At 43.5% G+C, this 16,631-nt stretch overlaps 1 protein-coding gene across 13 annotated transcripts in view; it reads right to left on the reverse strand.

Annotated features, from left to right (window-relative positions):
- The window catches only part of ubtf (upstream binding transcription factor), a 75,301-nt gene that overhangs the window by 30,248 nt on the left and 28,422 nt on the right, over positions 1-16,631 (reverse strand). For all 13 annotated transcript variants that reach the window (XM_048560382.2, XM_048560385.2, XM_048560383.2 and 10 more), the window contains exons 5-9: positions 9,002-9,157; positions 8,790-8,854; positions 7,936-8,056; positions 5,713-5,823; positions 3,011-3,144 (exon numbers count right to left, since the gene is read on the reverse strand). In XM_048560382.2, coding sequence (XP_048416339.1) covers positions 3,011-3,144; positions 5,713-5,823; positions 7,936-8,056; positions 8,790-8,854; positions 9,002-9,157 — 587 coding nt within the window. The remainder of the gene's footprint in view (positions 1-3,010; positions 3,145-5,712; positions 5,824-7,935; positions 8,057-8,789; positions 8,855-9,001; positions 9,158-16,631) is intronic.

The following is a 16,631-nucleotide window of genomic DNA, read 5'->3' on the forward strand; positions in this document are numbered from 1 at the left end:
TGAAGTCCACGTTGATACCATTGGGCTGCAGGGTTCCCAAGTGTAATATGAGTTGCTGTTCCTGCAACCTTCGGGTGGCATCATTGTGGCACTGCAGGAGGCCCATGATGGACATGTCGTCTGAGGAATGGGAGGGAGGAGTTGAAATAGTTCGCGACTTGGAGGTGCAGTTGTTTGTTGCGAACCGAGCAGAGGTGTTCTGCAAAGCAGTCCCCAAGCCTCCGCTTGGTTTCCCCAATGTAGAGGAAGCCACACTGGGTGCAATGGATACAATATACCACATTGGCAGATGTGCAGGTGAACATCTGTTTGATATGGAAGGTCATCCTGGGGCCTGGGATGGGGGTGAGGAAGCTGGTGTGGGGGCAAGTGTAGCACTTCCTGCAGTTGCAGGGCAAGGTGCCGGGTATGGTGGGGTTGGAGGGGAGTGTGGAGCGGACAAGGGAGTCACGGAGAGAGTGATCTCTCCGGAAGGCAGAGAAGGGTGGGGATGGAAAAATGGCTTGGGTGGTGGGGTCGGATTGTAGATGGCGGAAGTGCCGGAGGACGATGCATTGTATCCGAAGGTTGGTGGGGTGGTATGAGAGGATGAGCGGAATCCTCTGGGGGCTGTTGTGGTGGGGGCGGGGTGTGAGGGATGCGTTGCGGGAAACGCGGTTGAGGGTGTTCTTGACCACTGTGTGTGTGTGTGTGTGGGGGGGGGGGGGGGGGGGGAAAGAGGAGTTGCGGTCCTTGAAGAACTTGGACACCTGGGATGTGTGGGAGTGGAATGCCTCATTGTGGGAGCAGATGCGGCAGAGTCGGAGGAATTGGGAATAGGGGATGGAATTTTTGCAGGACGGTGGGTGGGAGGAGGTGTATTCTAGGTAGCCGTGGGAGTCAGTGGGCTTGAAATGGACATCAGTTTCTAGCTGGTTACCTGAGATGTCCAGGAAGGTGAGGGATGTGCTGGAAATGGCCCAGGTGAACTGAAGGTTGGGGTGGAAGTTGTTGGTGAAGTGGATGAACTGTTCGAGCTCCTCTGGGGAGCAAGAGGCGGCGCCGATACAGTCAATGTAACAGAGGAAGAGGTGGGGTTTGGGGCCTGTGTAGGTGCGGAAGAGGGACTGTTCCACGTAACCTACAAAGAGGCAGGCATAGTGGGGCCCATGGCCACCCCCTTGGTCTGTAGGAAGCAGGAGGAATCGAAAGAGAAGTTGTTGAGGGTAAGGACGAGTTCGGCTAGGCGGATGAGGGTGTCGGCGGAGGGGGACTGGTCGGGCCTGCGGGACAGATAGAAGCGGAGGGCCTTGAGGCCAACTGCAGGAGGAATACAGGTATGTAGGGACTGGACGTCCATGGTGAAAATGAGGTGTTGGGTGCCGGGGAATTGGAAGTCCTGGAAGAGGTGGAGAGCATGGGTGGTGTCACGGACGTAGGTGGGGAATTCCTGGACCAAAGGGGAGAAAATGGAGTCCGGACAGGTGGAGATGAGTTCGGTGGGGCAGGAACAGGCTGAGATAATGGGTCGACCAGGGCAGGCAGGTTTGTGGATTTTGGGAAGGAGATAGAAACGGGCCGTGCGGGGTTGGGGAACAATGAGGTTGGAGGCGGTGGGTGTGAGGTCCCCTGAAGTGATGAGGTCATGGATGGTGTTGGAGATGATGGTTTGGTGCTCAGTGGTGGGGTCATGATCAAGAAGTTTATCCCCAAGTTTGCAGATATCACAAAAAGTTGATTGTATGATGAGCAACGTAGACAGGAGAATAAAACTGTTGACTGATAGATGAAGCCAGTGAGCAAGACTGTGGCAGATGGATTCCAGTGCAGTCACAACAGCACAGTCATTTTAGACCACAACAGGACAGATCCCATTAGGAAAAGCAGAGCTCCAAAGATTTCAGGCTGGACACTTCCACGTACAGATCTGAAAACGTAGTCAAGTAGAAAAGAAATCAAGGAGGCTAACAAAATGTTTGCTGCTATAATTGGGGGGTCAGATTTTACTACAGCTGTGTGAAGTGCTGGTTAGAATACATCTGGAGTGCTGTGTGTAGTTCTGAGCACCATACCTTGAAGTTTATATTGTCTTCACTGAGTGCACAGTGCAGCTTCACAAAAACATAACAGGGATCCACGAGTTAGGAGGGGTAAAAATGGGCAGATGCTTTCATGATCAAACCTCACAATGAAGGGTTTTTGAAATGTAGTCAGTGCTGTAATTTGGAACATGTGGCAAACAGCAATATGCAATTGTAACCAGACAAAACGTGTTTGTGGTTGTTGATTGAGAGATAAACATTTAACCGAACATTTGGGAAAACTCTCCTGCTGCGCATCAAAATGTTGACATGGGATCTTTCACATCCACCCATTTAGACAAATGGGGCCTTGATTTAACAGTTCACCCAAAGGCAGCAGTTCCAGGGGTGCTGTACTCCCTTCATAGTGACGTGACTTGTGTGTTGAGGTCCTGGAGTGGGAATGGAACTTGGAACTTTGACTCAGAGCTGAAGCACAGCTGACACCAGAGAATATAAGTCAGACAGACTGGAATGCCATGGAACATGGCATGTTTTAGGTTTTTGCACTCTAGCAACCACTAGAAATCAAATAGAAAATGAATGCATAGGACGGAATTCTTCTGTCCTCTTTGAATTGAAGATGGCCGGAGGAGAAATGTTTCCCATTCTGGTAGCTCAGAGAGATGCGAGAAGAGACAGTGACTCCCAGCAAAAGGGACCACCTTCACCATTCTTCTATTCAAAGTGAACACCCTCCCTAAAGGGATAGCCACAGAGATCTGCAACTCCATTCTTTCATCAAATCTGGAACCAGTAAACTGTTCTTAATTTTTTACCAGCTGTATGTCTTTTTTGCTTTAGTGTATGCACCATATTCAAACTGCCGAATAAATTACTTTAAACTCAACTTTGGTTTCAACCCTCTTTTTGAGGCACCTGTAACTCTGGGTTCAAAACCTAGAGGAAGCAAGGCTCTCTCTTCACACACATTTAGCGTGGATACTTACGGCGGTGGCTTTGTGGGTCGACCATCAAACTTGTCCTTGAGCTGTCGCTCAGCTTTCGTCAGAGTATTTTTGGTCAAATCATCCAGATTGATACTTTGCTCTGGGTGACGTATAACATAATCTCTCATCGCCTCCTGGTGAACAGAAGGTGGTCCATGTTGAAATTTATGCAGCAACTCCATGTCACTATTTCCCCCCCCCCCCAATACAATAGATCTTAAGCGCTGCCCGTAACTCTTCAGTATTAATCAGGATCACAGAGGCTGACAGCATAGAAACGGGCCCTTTGGCCCAACTGTCCACCCTGCCTAGTTTTCCCAACTAAACTTGTCCCATTTGCCCAAGTTTGGCAGATATCCCTCCATACCTATCCCATCCATGCCCAAGACTAGTATTATTTACAAAACAGATTGAGCCTCTTTAAAGAGGCTAATTTTTACAGCGAGCTGGTGCAGACAATAGGCCAAATAGCCTCTTTTTGCACTGCAACATTGGGGTTCTGCTTCAAATTCACTTCCACAGCAGATTTCCATAGCCTTCCTGTGATCCACCCAAATGGCTGTTCAGTATACATTTGCTGAGACAGTGAGGGTTTCGTTCTGTTGCAATAGATAGAACCACATGCTGTAGGTCACCTTTGCCAGGTTCTTGAAAGAGATCAACAGCCCAAATGCACTGCTTTCTCTCTCTCTCTCCCCCAGCCACCACCACAGGTCTGCAAAGATAGCTATTTTAAGTAAAGATCTAACTTCCTAAATTACAACTTCTACCATCATTCTTCCAAGGGAAGCATAAGTCTCATCTTCCTCAGACTTCAATCAATCATTTTAAACTTCATTCTCCTGCTCAATGACATTCCTATATGAAGCTTTTGACTAAACTTTGCACTTCTCTGCATCAAGCTTCATTTGCCACCTGTCATTTATTCATTTCTGAAATTTGCTATTTTCCTTACTGTTTACTACATGGCTCTCCAGATACCACCTGTTTTCAATATTTACAGCAGTTTCAATTATTAGTTTATTAGTACACTTGTATGTCACACACCCTGTTTCCCATTCTCCTTTTCTTTGATCATTTAAAAACTTTGCTGACATTCTATGATGTGACACTTTTCAAGTCAAACAACAATTTACAAGTAGACAGATCTAACATCAACAGTACTACCTTTATCGACCCTCTTCTGTATTGAACGGAAGTTGTCAAATCAAGCTAGTCTGACACAATCTGCCTTTAATCCCATGTAGGTGTTCCTTAAGTCCCTTTCACTCAAGTGACAACAGATGAGGCACAGATTCTGTGGTCTACATTCCCCTGTCAATATTAAAGTGACTGAGCTGCAAGATCGGTGGTGGAGAGAGAAACAGTGTTCATATTTTGAATCCAATATTACTCTCCTTCAGAACAGATGCTGACAGACATGCCCAGTTCCTCCAACACTTATTTTTCAGATTTCCAGCATCTCAGTACTTTGCTTTTACACGTTAGGCAGCTTTGCCATGTCTTATTCTGCACAATTCCTTCTTCGATCCTTAACCAATGCCATCTCTCATTTGATTAATTACTTACAAAAGACTTGAGAGTTCCCTCAAAAGGTTACGCACTCATGTTTTCTCCTCTCATTTCTCTAACAATCAAGTTAAATTTGTGCCATTCTTTCCCCGACTATTGCTATTCACAAAGCTGGGCTGTAAAGGAACATAACACGTGATTGATTTCCAACAGCAAATTTTGTTTCTATTCAATATACAGGTCTATCCTGTATAATCTGGGCTTCTGATATTCCTTTTATGAATTTCATACAGCAACCATGCTAGATAGCCAGCTTATTCCACACTGCTTGGACAATTCTACAAGTAAAAGAGAAACAGAAACAGGTATTGATGGGCTTCTAAATCAGTAGAGTGTGGAACAGTGGCCCACAGCAGTCACCCAGATAACAAAGTGTGAAGCTGGATGAACATATTAGGCCAAGCAGCATCTTAGGGAGCACAAAAGCTGACGTTTCCGGCCTAGTTTTGTGCTCCTAAGATGCTGCTTGGCCTATTGTGTTCATCCAGCTCCACACTTTGTTATCTTGGATTCTCCAGCATCTGCAGTTCCCATTATCTCTGATACAGAGCAGTCACCTGCTTATTTTCTTTCCCGAACCCCTTGCCTGAGCATGGCACACTCTACTCCAATTAGACTGAATAACAGAATCATAAAGCTCAGATACAACATACACAAACAGGTATGACTGTTTGGACATTCAACTATCATTAAACTCTTAATCTTTTTGTTTATTTATTTAACAGGATGTGGCTGACACTGACAGGGCCAATATCTGACACCCACCGAGTGCTCTCGAACAGAATAGCCTTGGCAGACCTTTCAGAGATAGTTGTGTGTTCCAGCAGGAGGAATCTCACGCAGTGGAGACCCACATCTCAATCAGACAGGCAAGTGCTAAAGGACAGTGAATTAAATTATTTAAATTCGAACATGGAAGGCACCTTGTCGTCTTCTCTCTATGGCATTAGCCTGGGCCTCTGCACTTCTCACACAATGACTGTCTCCTCTGTATTAAACCACAAGAACAAGTCTTTAAGTGAAAGCTGCAAAAAGATCTTTCAAACAGACCCATCCTCAGACTGCCCGATATAATTAAGCCGGTAGGTTTACAAGCCGAGCAACACGGTCGTAAGTCAGTATTTACTTGCCTCATACAGCTCACGCTGTTCCAAGCTTTTGCCAATCCATTTGAGTCGTTTCTTATCAGATAGCTGGGACCACTGCTTTCCCAGTGCCTCTTTAACATCCTTCATAGTTGCCTGGGGAAACAAACCAGTTTTACTGATACATGGTTTCTAACCTCAGACAGATTACGCAATTAACTTTCACAACACAACTTGACTTTTAGCGATCATAATTTGGACTGGTTGTCATTCTTGTTGCAGTGGTCAATTAATACAAGACTGAACCATAATTACTGTACTCGCACAGCAAGTCAACATTCAGGGGAATGATTCAAACTTTAAAGTCAGTGTGGCTATTTAAGTAAATTTAACTAATAAAAGTTGACATCAAATGTCATTAATTAATCACCAAATATGGCAGCACCGTGGCTCAGTGGTTAGCACTGCTGCCTCAGAGAGCCAGGGACCCAGGTTCAATTCCACTCTTGGGCGACTGTCTGTTTGCACATTCCGCACATGTCTGTGTGGGTTTCCTCCAGGTGCTCTGGTTTCCTCCCACAGTCCAACGATGTGCAGGCTAGGTGGATTGGCCATGCCAAATTGCCCATAGTGTTCAGGGATGTGTAGATTAGGTGGGTTGGACACGGTGAAATGCAGGGGTCGCGGGGGGACGTCTTCAGTGTGGACTTGTGCCAAATGACTTGCTTCCACACTGTAGGGATTCTATGATGCTCACATTAAAGTGTGCCATTAACAAGGTATTCAGGAAGATAACAGACATAAAACATAAAAAATCCTTCTGATAAACAAAGGCCTGAATCATTAAATATGTTTCCCTCTTAGGAACTGTTGTCTAACCCTGATTTTCTGTTCATGCCATCAGAATGCATAGTTGGCTTCAAGGTGTACTGCTATGGGGAGCTAAGCAGTGCTGGTAAGAACCAATGCTATGAAAACCATTTAAAGAGTCTAGGTGAAAGCGAATAGCATGGATCAGATTAGCTGAATAAATCTGTTGCAGTATGGGATGAAGTGTCTTCAAAAATTGCTGATAAAACTTTGACTTCTCTAGAAGGTATTAAGGTGCAAAACATTTACCCAAAATCACCCAAGGATATATTCAGTTTGAATCATGCCTCTTCCATTATCAACTGAATGTCTTGGATGCTGAGGGTATAAAGCTTAAAAAAAAATCAACTGAATATCTACTAACACCCCATAAAGTGACATTACAAGTGAGTCAAAAGGTGAGTCAAGTTTCTTCAGCTTAACAGACAGACATCAGCAGTTAGCTAAGTTACAAGCTTCTGAATACCCCAGTTGCGTCCCAAGAAATGGGTTTAGGATCTGACTACAAACAAGGCACAAGTGCCATTTATTAATGAGCACCATCAACATCAATCCCTGCATCCACCAATTGACTCAGTGATTCTGAAGCAAGAATTTCAACTACCTTACCAGATGCAGAGACTCAAAGATGAACAATGACCAGTTTTAAAATCTGTCAATTCAGTAGCAATAAGGAACACAGCGGGAAAAGTAAAACTGCAAACTAGGAAATGTTTGCAAAGCATTTGAGGAACATTTGCTCATCATGGAGCACCACAACAGCCTATAAAAATCAAAGGAGGCTGGACAGAGAACTGGCTTGGAGTGTTCTTGAATTTGCCAAAACAGGGAGCAATTGTACTTAACCATGGAATACTGTGCACGCGCATACAGCAACACTTCAGCAGGATTAATAAAGTGCAAAGGAAAGGCTGGTGTCGAAGAGAAAAAAAAGGGATTAGCAGCAAGCCAGTCTACATTGCACTAAATCAGATAATCCATCATCACATCGCCCCCACTTCATTTCTTGTTGAAATGGGGGTAGCCTTAGTATTTGGTTGGCACTGATAAGCAAGCGTTTTCTTCATGTGAAAGTCACAGATGCCCAAGTCCTTTAAGGGGTGTTTGAGTTTTTAATGGAATTAAGCAAATATCCACAAAAGATGTTTGAAAAATTGACTGTTAACACAGCAAAACTGAATTGACAATGATTGTTAATTCACTATAGTCCTACCAGACCATAGGGCTGCGCTCTCATTACAGAGAGTTGATGGGTGATGCTGAGATTAACAAAACCACGATCACAAAACTACCACAGGAAGCAAGGCTGAAGGATAGAAAATCCCTGCTTTATACAAAAAGTACCTAATTATTCATTTCCAACGAGCAGGTTGGAAAGAGAATAATCAACTCCATTACCTGTGGATGCAGCTTCATGAAAGCCTTCTTCTCATGGAGATACCAGAGTTGTTGGGGTGTTTTAGGTTTCTCAGGAACATCTGTTCTCTTCACACTCTCCAACAGTTCTGGATGGTCCTCTCTGTGGAGCAGCAAAAAAGAAATGCAGCAGCCAACATAGCTGACACTACGCCCTACAATTTGAGGACTAAAACTACACGTATGCATATCTCAAGTCAAATCTCAGGGTCAAGTGGTGAATTAATTTTGATTAGAACAGCTACAGGTTCCAATGTCAGGAACTACCACTTCATCCCATCCATTAATTTTACAGCAACGTGGTTATCCGAACCTCTGGTAAATGGCTCAGTTCAATTTTATCTTGTACCCTTTCTATCCTTGCCACCTCCCCACTCAATATCCATCCTATAGACAACAAAATGTGAGGCTGGGCGAACACAGCAGGCCAAGCAGCATCTCAGGAGCACAAAAGCTGACGTTTCGGGCCTAGACCCTTCATCAGAGTCTCTGATGAAGGGTCTAGGCCCGAAACGTCAGCTTTTGTGCTCCTGAGATGCTGCTGGGCCTGCTGTGTTCGCCCAGCCTCACATTTTGTCTTGGATTCTCCAGCATCTGCAGTTCCCATTATCTCCATCCTATAGACATGGATTTTAATGTCTTGGCCATCCTCTATCGCCATTTAATACCTCACAAAACATGTCTTTAATCCATCACATACAGAGCTGAGCCGACTGTAAAAGGCAAATGAACTGAATGGAACCCTAAACTTTGCAGTTTTCAAGAAAAATGTTAAGAGATGGATGAAAGGTAAAACTCAAAATGTAAATGCACAAATTCAATTATTTGGAAGATACCTGAATCTGACCATATTACGCTCAAAATCTTCTTTTTCCTTCTGAAACTCCTGAATATATTTCATCTACAGCAACAAGAAAAGAATATTTGCATCCAAGGAGATAAGTGTGTTCAAATATATTTTGGCTCGCATTTCTATTGTTAATAGCGACATATTTGAAGTTCATCTCTCAATTTAAGCACCAACATTGGCACACAGGCCTAAACTAACCTTTTTCTTTTCGGGGAGCTCCTTATATTTCTTGGAGAGAATTTTAGTCAGATCCAAGTTGCTCATTTCAGGGTGAAGCTTTGCATATTTTGCCCTTTTCTCCATAAAGAATCGAAAATAAGGTGTGAGGGGCTTCTTGGGAAAATCAGGATGTTTCTGTAAATAATGGGAGACACAAATCACTTCACGCCAGCTTACAGAATGCTTTCATCTTCAAAGATGCCACAAAGTTACAGACAGGAGATGGTAGCGGCAAATAATTAACATTGCTGGGTTAATGGTTCAGAGGTCCAGTAATGCTTTTAGGACATGGGCTCAAATTCCACTACAGCAGTTGGAGACACTTTAATGAATAAATTGAATTTAAATAAAAGTAACTGAAAGCTAGTCTGTTATGGGTAACTGAGTTATGGTATCTTAAATGTTGTAAAAACCCTTCTCGTACCTTAATGTTCTTAATGGAATGAAATCTGCCACCCTTATCTGGACCGTGCTACAGAAAACTCCAGAACCACAGCATTCTTAAAGCTGTCTGAAGAGGCCTGGTAAGCCAGTTATACCAAGTCCTACAGAAAGGCTCAGCTACAGCAGTAGCTTAGCACTATCCAGGCAATTAGACTTCAATTAGTGATGCTGGTCTTAACCAGAGACAGCCACATCTCGTGATTAAATATTAAAAAATAAAATCAGTGTAGTGTAAAGTTCTTAACAGTTCAAGCAGAATGACACAAAAATTGAACGTGGTCAGCAGGATGTTAAATATATTCCTTAATTATTTTTTTCTCCTTCCCTACTATGATGGCTTGATTAAAACACATTTCCAAGCTCCTAGATACCTTTCAATCGATACCTTTTGTGGACTATAGTTGGAAGGTTTGGCGGCTTTAGCACTCGACACCTCTACGTGCAAAAGCTCTACCAGGTATTTTCATTTTATCTATTCTCTCACTGACTTTTCAAAACATTAAAATATCTGCATCCCCAGCCGCTCTGCATCTATTTATCAACACTCATTCCATTCAGCACACATGTCCATTGCTAATTTTACCTTCCAAAGTTTTAGAACGTGAGGAAAAGTTTGAAGTAAACATTTATTATGTAGATTCTACAAAGTTCTGAAATAAACTGGCTGCTACAAATGGATAAAATCTGCAGGGACAATCCAAACTTATTGTGACTTATGTTATGATTACAATGGTTAAAGAATACCTACAATTTCAAGGTAACTCGGTTGTGATTTGGCAGTGTTGGCTAAGAGATGGACTGAGCTCCTTGTGATTACTACACCAAAGAAAGGCTTAAAAAAAACTGAAAAAGTAGCAAGTGTGCTGCCAATTCAGATTTAGCACTTAGATGCAGAGAATTGCATGCAACAAAACTATTCTACATCACATTTGAGAACATCCCAACCTTCTCCTTACATCAGATGCTGACTGCACTAACAACTCCTCACTCCCCACACACTATCTTTTTAAAAAACTTTAATTTGACAATTCCTATTGGAAATGAGACACGTTTTCAGCTTGGAATTCAAAGAGATTTAGTTGAAAAGCAGATTACTGCAGAAGCTGGAAATCTGAAACAAGGAATATTGAAATACCCAAAATGTTTCCACGTTCTATTGAGCATTCCCCCTTACATCATTCATTGCTGAGGTGAAGCTGGCCCAGGCGTGAATAGCAATTTTTGTGGTGTAGACACCTTGCTGCTAATAGCTGGAACATTAAGTAAATCACAGCTAACAGCATTTATTAATACCCATAGGTAACCTGATAAGGCTTAAAATCAGAAGTTGTCTTGTACATTGTGCCTGACACCAAAAAATCTTAGTGGCGGAATTCCAGCAAGTAATCAATTGTGATTAATTAATCTTGACTTGTCTGTGCCCTTACACAAATGCTGCATGCACTTTAGGCAGAATTGCAAGAGATCAGTAAATAACACAATCACGGTGTCTTAATTTGCAATGCTCGAATTCTCGAGAATATTCTTTCCTCAGAATCAGCTCCTGTGCTGTGTAATAGAAACATATTAGGTCATTTTGGCTTTGAGCAATGGTGTGAAGTTGCTGATGCTAAAGTAATCACCCATTATACACTAACTGTTGATGTCATTGGAAGAGAAAATTAGGTGAGTTCTATAATCAATTCGATAGCTCAAATTTGATGCTATTACTCAAAATTAAAATGAGCTTATTAAACTAAAGTGGTTTTTTGTTGCTTATATTTATGCTTAACAGCACAGATATTGAGTGACACTCATTTCCTGGTGGGCAGTGTGAGGGGATTAAATTTACATTGTAACTGGTGTGAACCTAAAGCTGTAGGAAATATTTCTTCTTTACGATGTCTCTGACAGGTGATTGGAATCCAAACTGCTATTGCATAAACTGCAGTTACACCACAGATTCTGCATTAATGGAATGTGACCAATAAACAATATAGACACAGAGTCTGCAAATGTTCAGACAGCAGGTATAAGTCCATTGAAGCCAGAGGATGGTGGAATGCTCTGATATATTCCAGATACAATGTATCTGTTTATTATACAGTAGAGAGTCTCTAGGACTTGCAATTAACATTGTTCTCTTAGTTAGCTATGGAGGAGATGATGGTATAGTGGTTATCTCACTGGACTAGTAGCCTGGGGTTCAGGATAAATGTTCTGGATTCAATTTCATCGTGGTGAAATTTGAATTCAATTTTTAAAAAATCTGTAATAGAAAGAACATTACAGTCTGGAGACAGGTGTTGGCCAGGCGAGGTAGGGCTGGCAGATTTCCTCCCCTTAAAGGACATTGATGAACCAGTCGACAAGGTTAGTATTTAGCAATGAAAAGAACATTGCTTAGTGCTAACCCTGCTGATTGATGTGCCAGTGACCTTTTGGGGAAGGAAATCTGCCAACCTTACCATGTCTGGCTGACATGTGTCTCTAGACTAAATTTAATTAACATCTAACTGTCCTTTCAAATAGCCTAAAGTGCAAATCAGTTCAAGGGCAATTAGGGTTGAGCAATAAATGCTGGCAAAAACAACATCCACTTCCATGGAACTAAAAAAAAGGATAAAGTATAAGATGTTAAAGTGCTCAAGATAAAACAGAATGCAGAGAATCTCAGTTAGCATCTGAAACAGAAATATAGACTAATCAGAGGGCTCCAGAGAGAAGTTACACATTAGATAAGCAACCCAGTTCCCTCATTGAGAAGCTTTCTCGATCAGCTCATCATTTTTGACATCTTTTTCTTTTCCTTGTGGGATTTTACTTGTTAGGTTTCCAGTGTTACATAACCACTCATTACTTCAGTCTGAGACCAGAGAAAATACATGCTACAAACACAGCTCAGCTACTCACTTTGTAAACCAAATCAGCACTCTTGAGAAAATGCCCAAGCCTATAGTGCCAACTGCTTCTGAATAGTGAAGAAAATCTTGCATTTTGATATCACCTTGGCTGACCTCAGGCAGTGCCAGAGAGCTTTGTGCAAGCTTGATGTGTTGCCTTTGTGGTCTAGTGCTATGCTGCAAGTTCATTTACCCGCTGTAAGATGGGCTCCAACTCTGTAGTTGTACTTGAAACCCCAACTTTGTGATGCAGAGGCAAGAGATCTCAAACAATGACGAGACAGAATACAGAAAAGAGGTATGGTGGCATGATGTAAAGATAGCAATATCTCCTTCAACTTCAAACAAACAAAGGAGCGGTCATCATGTTCAGGAAGCAAGCTAGAGGGCACGCCCCCTACCTATATCAAGGGAGCTGAGGTGGAGATGGTCGACAGTGTTAAGCTCTCGGGAGTGATGATCACCAACAATCTGTCTTGGACCACCCGTGTTGCTGCAATGTTCAAGAAAGCACAACACCTGTACTTACTCAGAGGCTGAGGAAATTTGGCATGTCCTCAATGACTCTCACAATTTTTATTGATGAACGACACAAAGAATTCTACCCGGATGTATCGTGGCATGGTATGGCAACTGCTTTGCCCAGGACCGCAAGAGACTCCAGAGAGTTGTGAACACTGCCCAGTCCATCATACAAACCAACCTCGCGTTGAATCCATCTATACTTCATGCTGCATCAGAAAAGCAGTCAACACAATCGAAGATCCCTCCCACCCTGTGTATAGTTTACTTCAACCTCTTCCATCGGGAAGAAGGTACAAAGCTTAAACACACACAACAACAGATTTGAGAACAGCTTGTTCCCCGCTGTTATTAGACTTCTGAATGGACCTCTCAAATTTCAAATTTAATGTTGACCTTGCTCTTCGTACAGCTTTTCTGCAGCCACAACATTGTTCTATTACCCTAAAGCACTTTGTATGGCATGATCTGCCTGCGCTGCCGCAAAAAAAAGCTTTTCGCTGTATCTAGATCCATGTGACAATAATAAATCATATCAAATAAAACTGAATTTTCTTGTCAAAGCCAGTGGTGATGTTATAATTGTGACAGAGCAGACAATCAAACCAGAATCGCCTTCCAACAGCAGGGGTCCTCACTGGAGAGCCCTCTACAATCCTACCCCATTCCGACAGAGACCTGGGATGGGAATTGTGGCACATGGCAGTCCATGCAATAGGAGGTTAAATAGGTTCACTGGGTACCATGGCTTGGATAAAAAGTTATGTTGAATATCTTCGTTTGCTGCCCCCTTTCAGATTTTTCTTTTGTAAACGAGCTGCTTTCAAATTTCTGTTTGCGTTTCGACCCCTGCTGCTAGGAAAGGGACATCCTGTGCAAAGTGGGGTGTGGGAGAGGGCCTCCTTGTGAGCCTAGTCCTGGCCCTGGCCGGAATGACCGTGAGTTACAGGCAACTGGCCGTGGGAAGGGTCGTAGTTCCTGACTGATAACCCCTTACATCTGCAGTTGCGGTTCCAGTTATTGGGAGCAGGCAGTGTCCACCAGTACAGCTAAGGCCTTTGGAGACTGATGGGCACTGGAGGGACTTGTCCAGTATAGCCCCTAATCACCCTTATTTATAAAGCCCACACCTCGAAAAATTAAGCTTAGTCCCTCAGCAACTTAACTCCCTGAGCTGAACCCATTCCTCAAAACTAAACCACCTTGTCAAAGCCAAAGCACCCATAACAGCAGAAACTGGCCTCAAACAGGTCCTCACCTCTGCAGATCACCCCCCACCACAATAATAAATCCCCTCGTCAGAGTATTAGATCTCCCAATGATCCATCAATAACCCTCGACTCACAGCTCTAGATCTCTCAAAAATAACTCCTCGCTGTAGTGAAATCCTGCCAAGTAAAGAATTGGCCCCACACCAGTGCAGTACCAACCCCCGATAACCGGACAGAAGCAAAGAGAGCCTCTCAGGGCCAGTCCCGACCTCCCACTCCCTCCTTCCCCAGGAATAACAGCACCAACCCTCCTCCCAGCTCCATTTGCTGTCTCCCTCCCGCTGTCATTTCTGTCACTGACCCTGTTTTTTACTGACTCTCGGCCCCCTTAATGCCATATCGTAGCAGCACATTGTCAATATTAACAATGCCAAGCGGTAATGGCCAAGGGAGTGAACTCTGACTCAGTGCAGAACCAGGAATGGACTCCCTATTTGAGATTGGTGTTTCCTTCAAGTTATCAAGTGAGTTAGTCCCAAATATGTGGGCTACCATTTTCTGTTCATGTCGAGAGGGATGGTTCAGAGTCACACCTCCAAAGCCATTGGAGGCCACGTTGTGAACATAGAAAGGTTATTGAGATAGTAGGAACTGCAGATGCTGGAGAATCTGAGATAACAAGGTGCGGAGCTGGATGAACACTGCAGGCCAAGCAGCATCAGAGGAGCAGGAAAGCAGACATTTTGGGTCTAGACCCTTCTTCAGAAGTTGTTCATCCAACTCTACACCTTGTTATCTTTACTATAGAGAGGTTATCGTTTAGTTTGGAAGCTGGAATGTGAGGTCTGAGTCCCTCCCCAAGACCCACATGGCACTGATTCACAGCGAACAGCACTAGCTTGATGTTGATGTTACTGCTGCACAAGAAGTTGGATTGGATCCTGCATGGGCTGTACGTGAGAGGCTGGTTACACTTTCTCTCGGCATGGAAAGAGTACTGAAAGCTGTAGTGCATGCGGTGTAGGTTTTGCATTGAGTAACCAGCTAACACGGCCAGTGGAGCCAGCAGGTCTCGTCTCCCTGAGTCTGTCATCCAAAGATGACTATGTCAAGATCATCTGTGCCTTCATAACCACTTGTGGAGTCACAGCATAGTGAAGAAGGCATTTGGTATGCTTGCCTTTATTGGTCAGTGCATTGAGTATGGGGGTTAGGATGTCATGCTGAGGCTGCACAGGATATTGATGCATTCAATTCTGTTCACCCATCGATAAGAAGGATGTTGTCAAACTTGAAGGGGTTCAGAAAAGATTTACAAGGATGTTGCTGGGGTTGAAGGGCTTGAGCTATAGGGTGAGGCTGAATAGGTTGGGGCTATTTTTCCTGGAACATCAGAGACTGAGGGGTGAGCTTATAGAGGTTTGTAGAATCATGAGGGACATGGTTAGCATGAATATCTAACGTCTACTACCCTGGAATGGGTGAGTCCAAAATGAGAGGCCAAAGTTTTAAGGTGAGATAGAAAACATTTAAAAGGGAACTAAGGGACAACTATTTCATGCAGAAGGGAGTGCGTGTATAGAATATGCTGCCAGAGGATGTACTGGAAGCTGATACAGTTACATTTAAAAGGCATCTGAATGAATATATGAATAGGAAGGGTTTAGTGGGATTTGGGCCAAATGCTGGCAAATGCAACTAGGTTAATTGAGGATATCTGGTTGGCGTGGCTGAGTTGGACTGAAGGGTCTGTTTCCATGCTGGACAACTGTATGGTCCCATGACACTCTGTTTCATGATATCTTGCCACAAAGCATTCCCACAACACTCTCCATGAATGTGTCAATTATTGGAGAGGATATTCATCCCGGGTGATTTCAGTGCAAGTACTATATCAGACAGTGATGAATGATGTCTGTGCTTCAGTTTCCAAGGCCCTGATAATCATGCCAGTTTGAGCTTCGTGCCCTGAAATAACGCCGCCTACAAAATGGGATATCAGTTTACCCATCTCAGTGAGTTTGTCACCATCTCTACCATCAGAGGGGCAGCCTTGGTGCTGGTCAAGTGTTGTGCCCAATTGACCCCTTCAGAAAGAACAGAAGGCAGGTGTAGAAAGGTTACGATAATCTTTGCAGTCAGTGGCAATATTCCCAGTACCTGGGCAGTTTAGGATGATCTGGGCCTATACAATCCTACTTGTGAAAAAACTCAAACATCAAACACTTATTGCCTCACTCTCTCCACCAAGATGGATCATTTTACAGTCATTTTTACAGTCAACACGGCTTTGTGAGGGGTAGGTCATGCCTTACAAACCTTATCGAGTTTTTTGAGGATGTGACTAGAAAGGTTGATGAGGGTCGAGCTGTGGATGTGGTGTATATGGACTTCAGTAAGGCATTTGATAAGGTTCCCCATGGAAGGCTCATTCAGAAGGTCAGGAGGAATGGGGTACAGGGGAACTTAGCTGCTTGGATACAGAATTGGCTGGCCAACAGAAGACAGCGAGTGGTAGTAGAAGGAAAATATTCTGCCTGGAAGTCAGTG

The sequence above is a fragment of the Stegostoma tigrinum genome, chromosome 31, assembly GCF_030684315.1.
Source record: "Stegostoma tigrinum isolate sSteTig4 chromosome 31, sSteTig4.hap1, whole genome shotgun sequence".
In the NCBI taxonomy this organism is placed as follows: domain Eukaryota; kingdom Metazoa; phylum Chordata; class Chondrichthyes; order Orectolobiformes; family Stegostomatidae; genus Stegostoma; species Stegostoma tigrinum.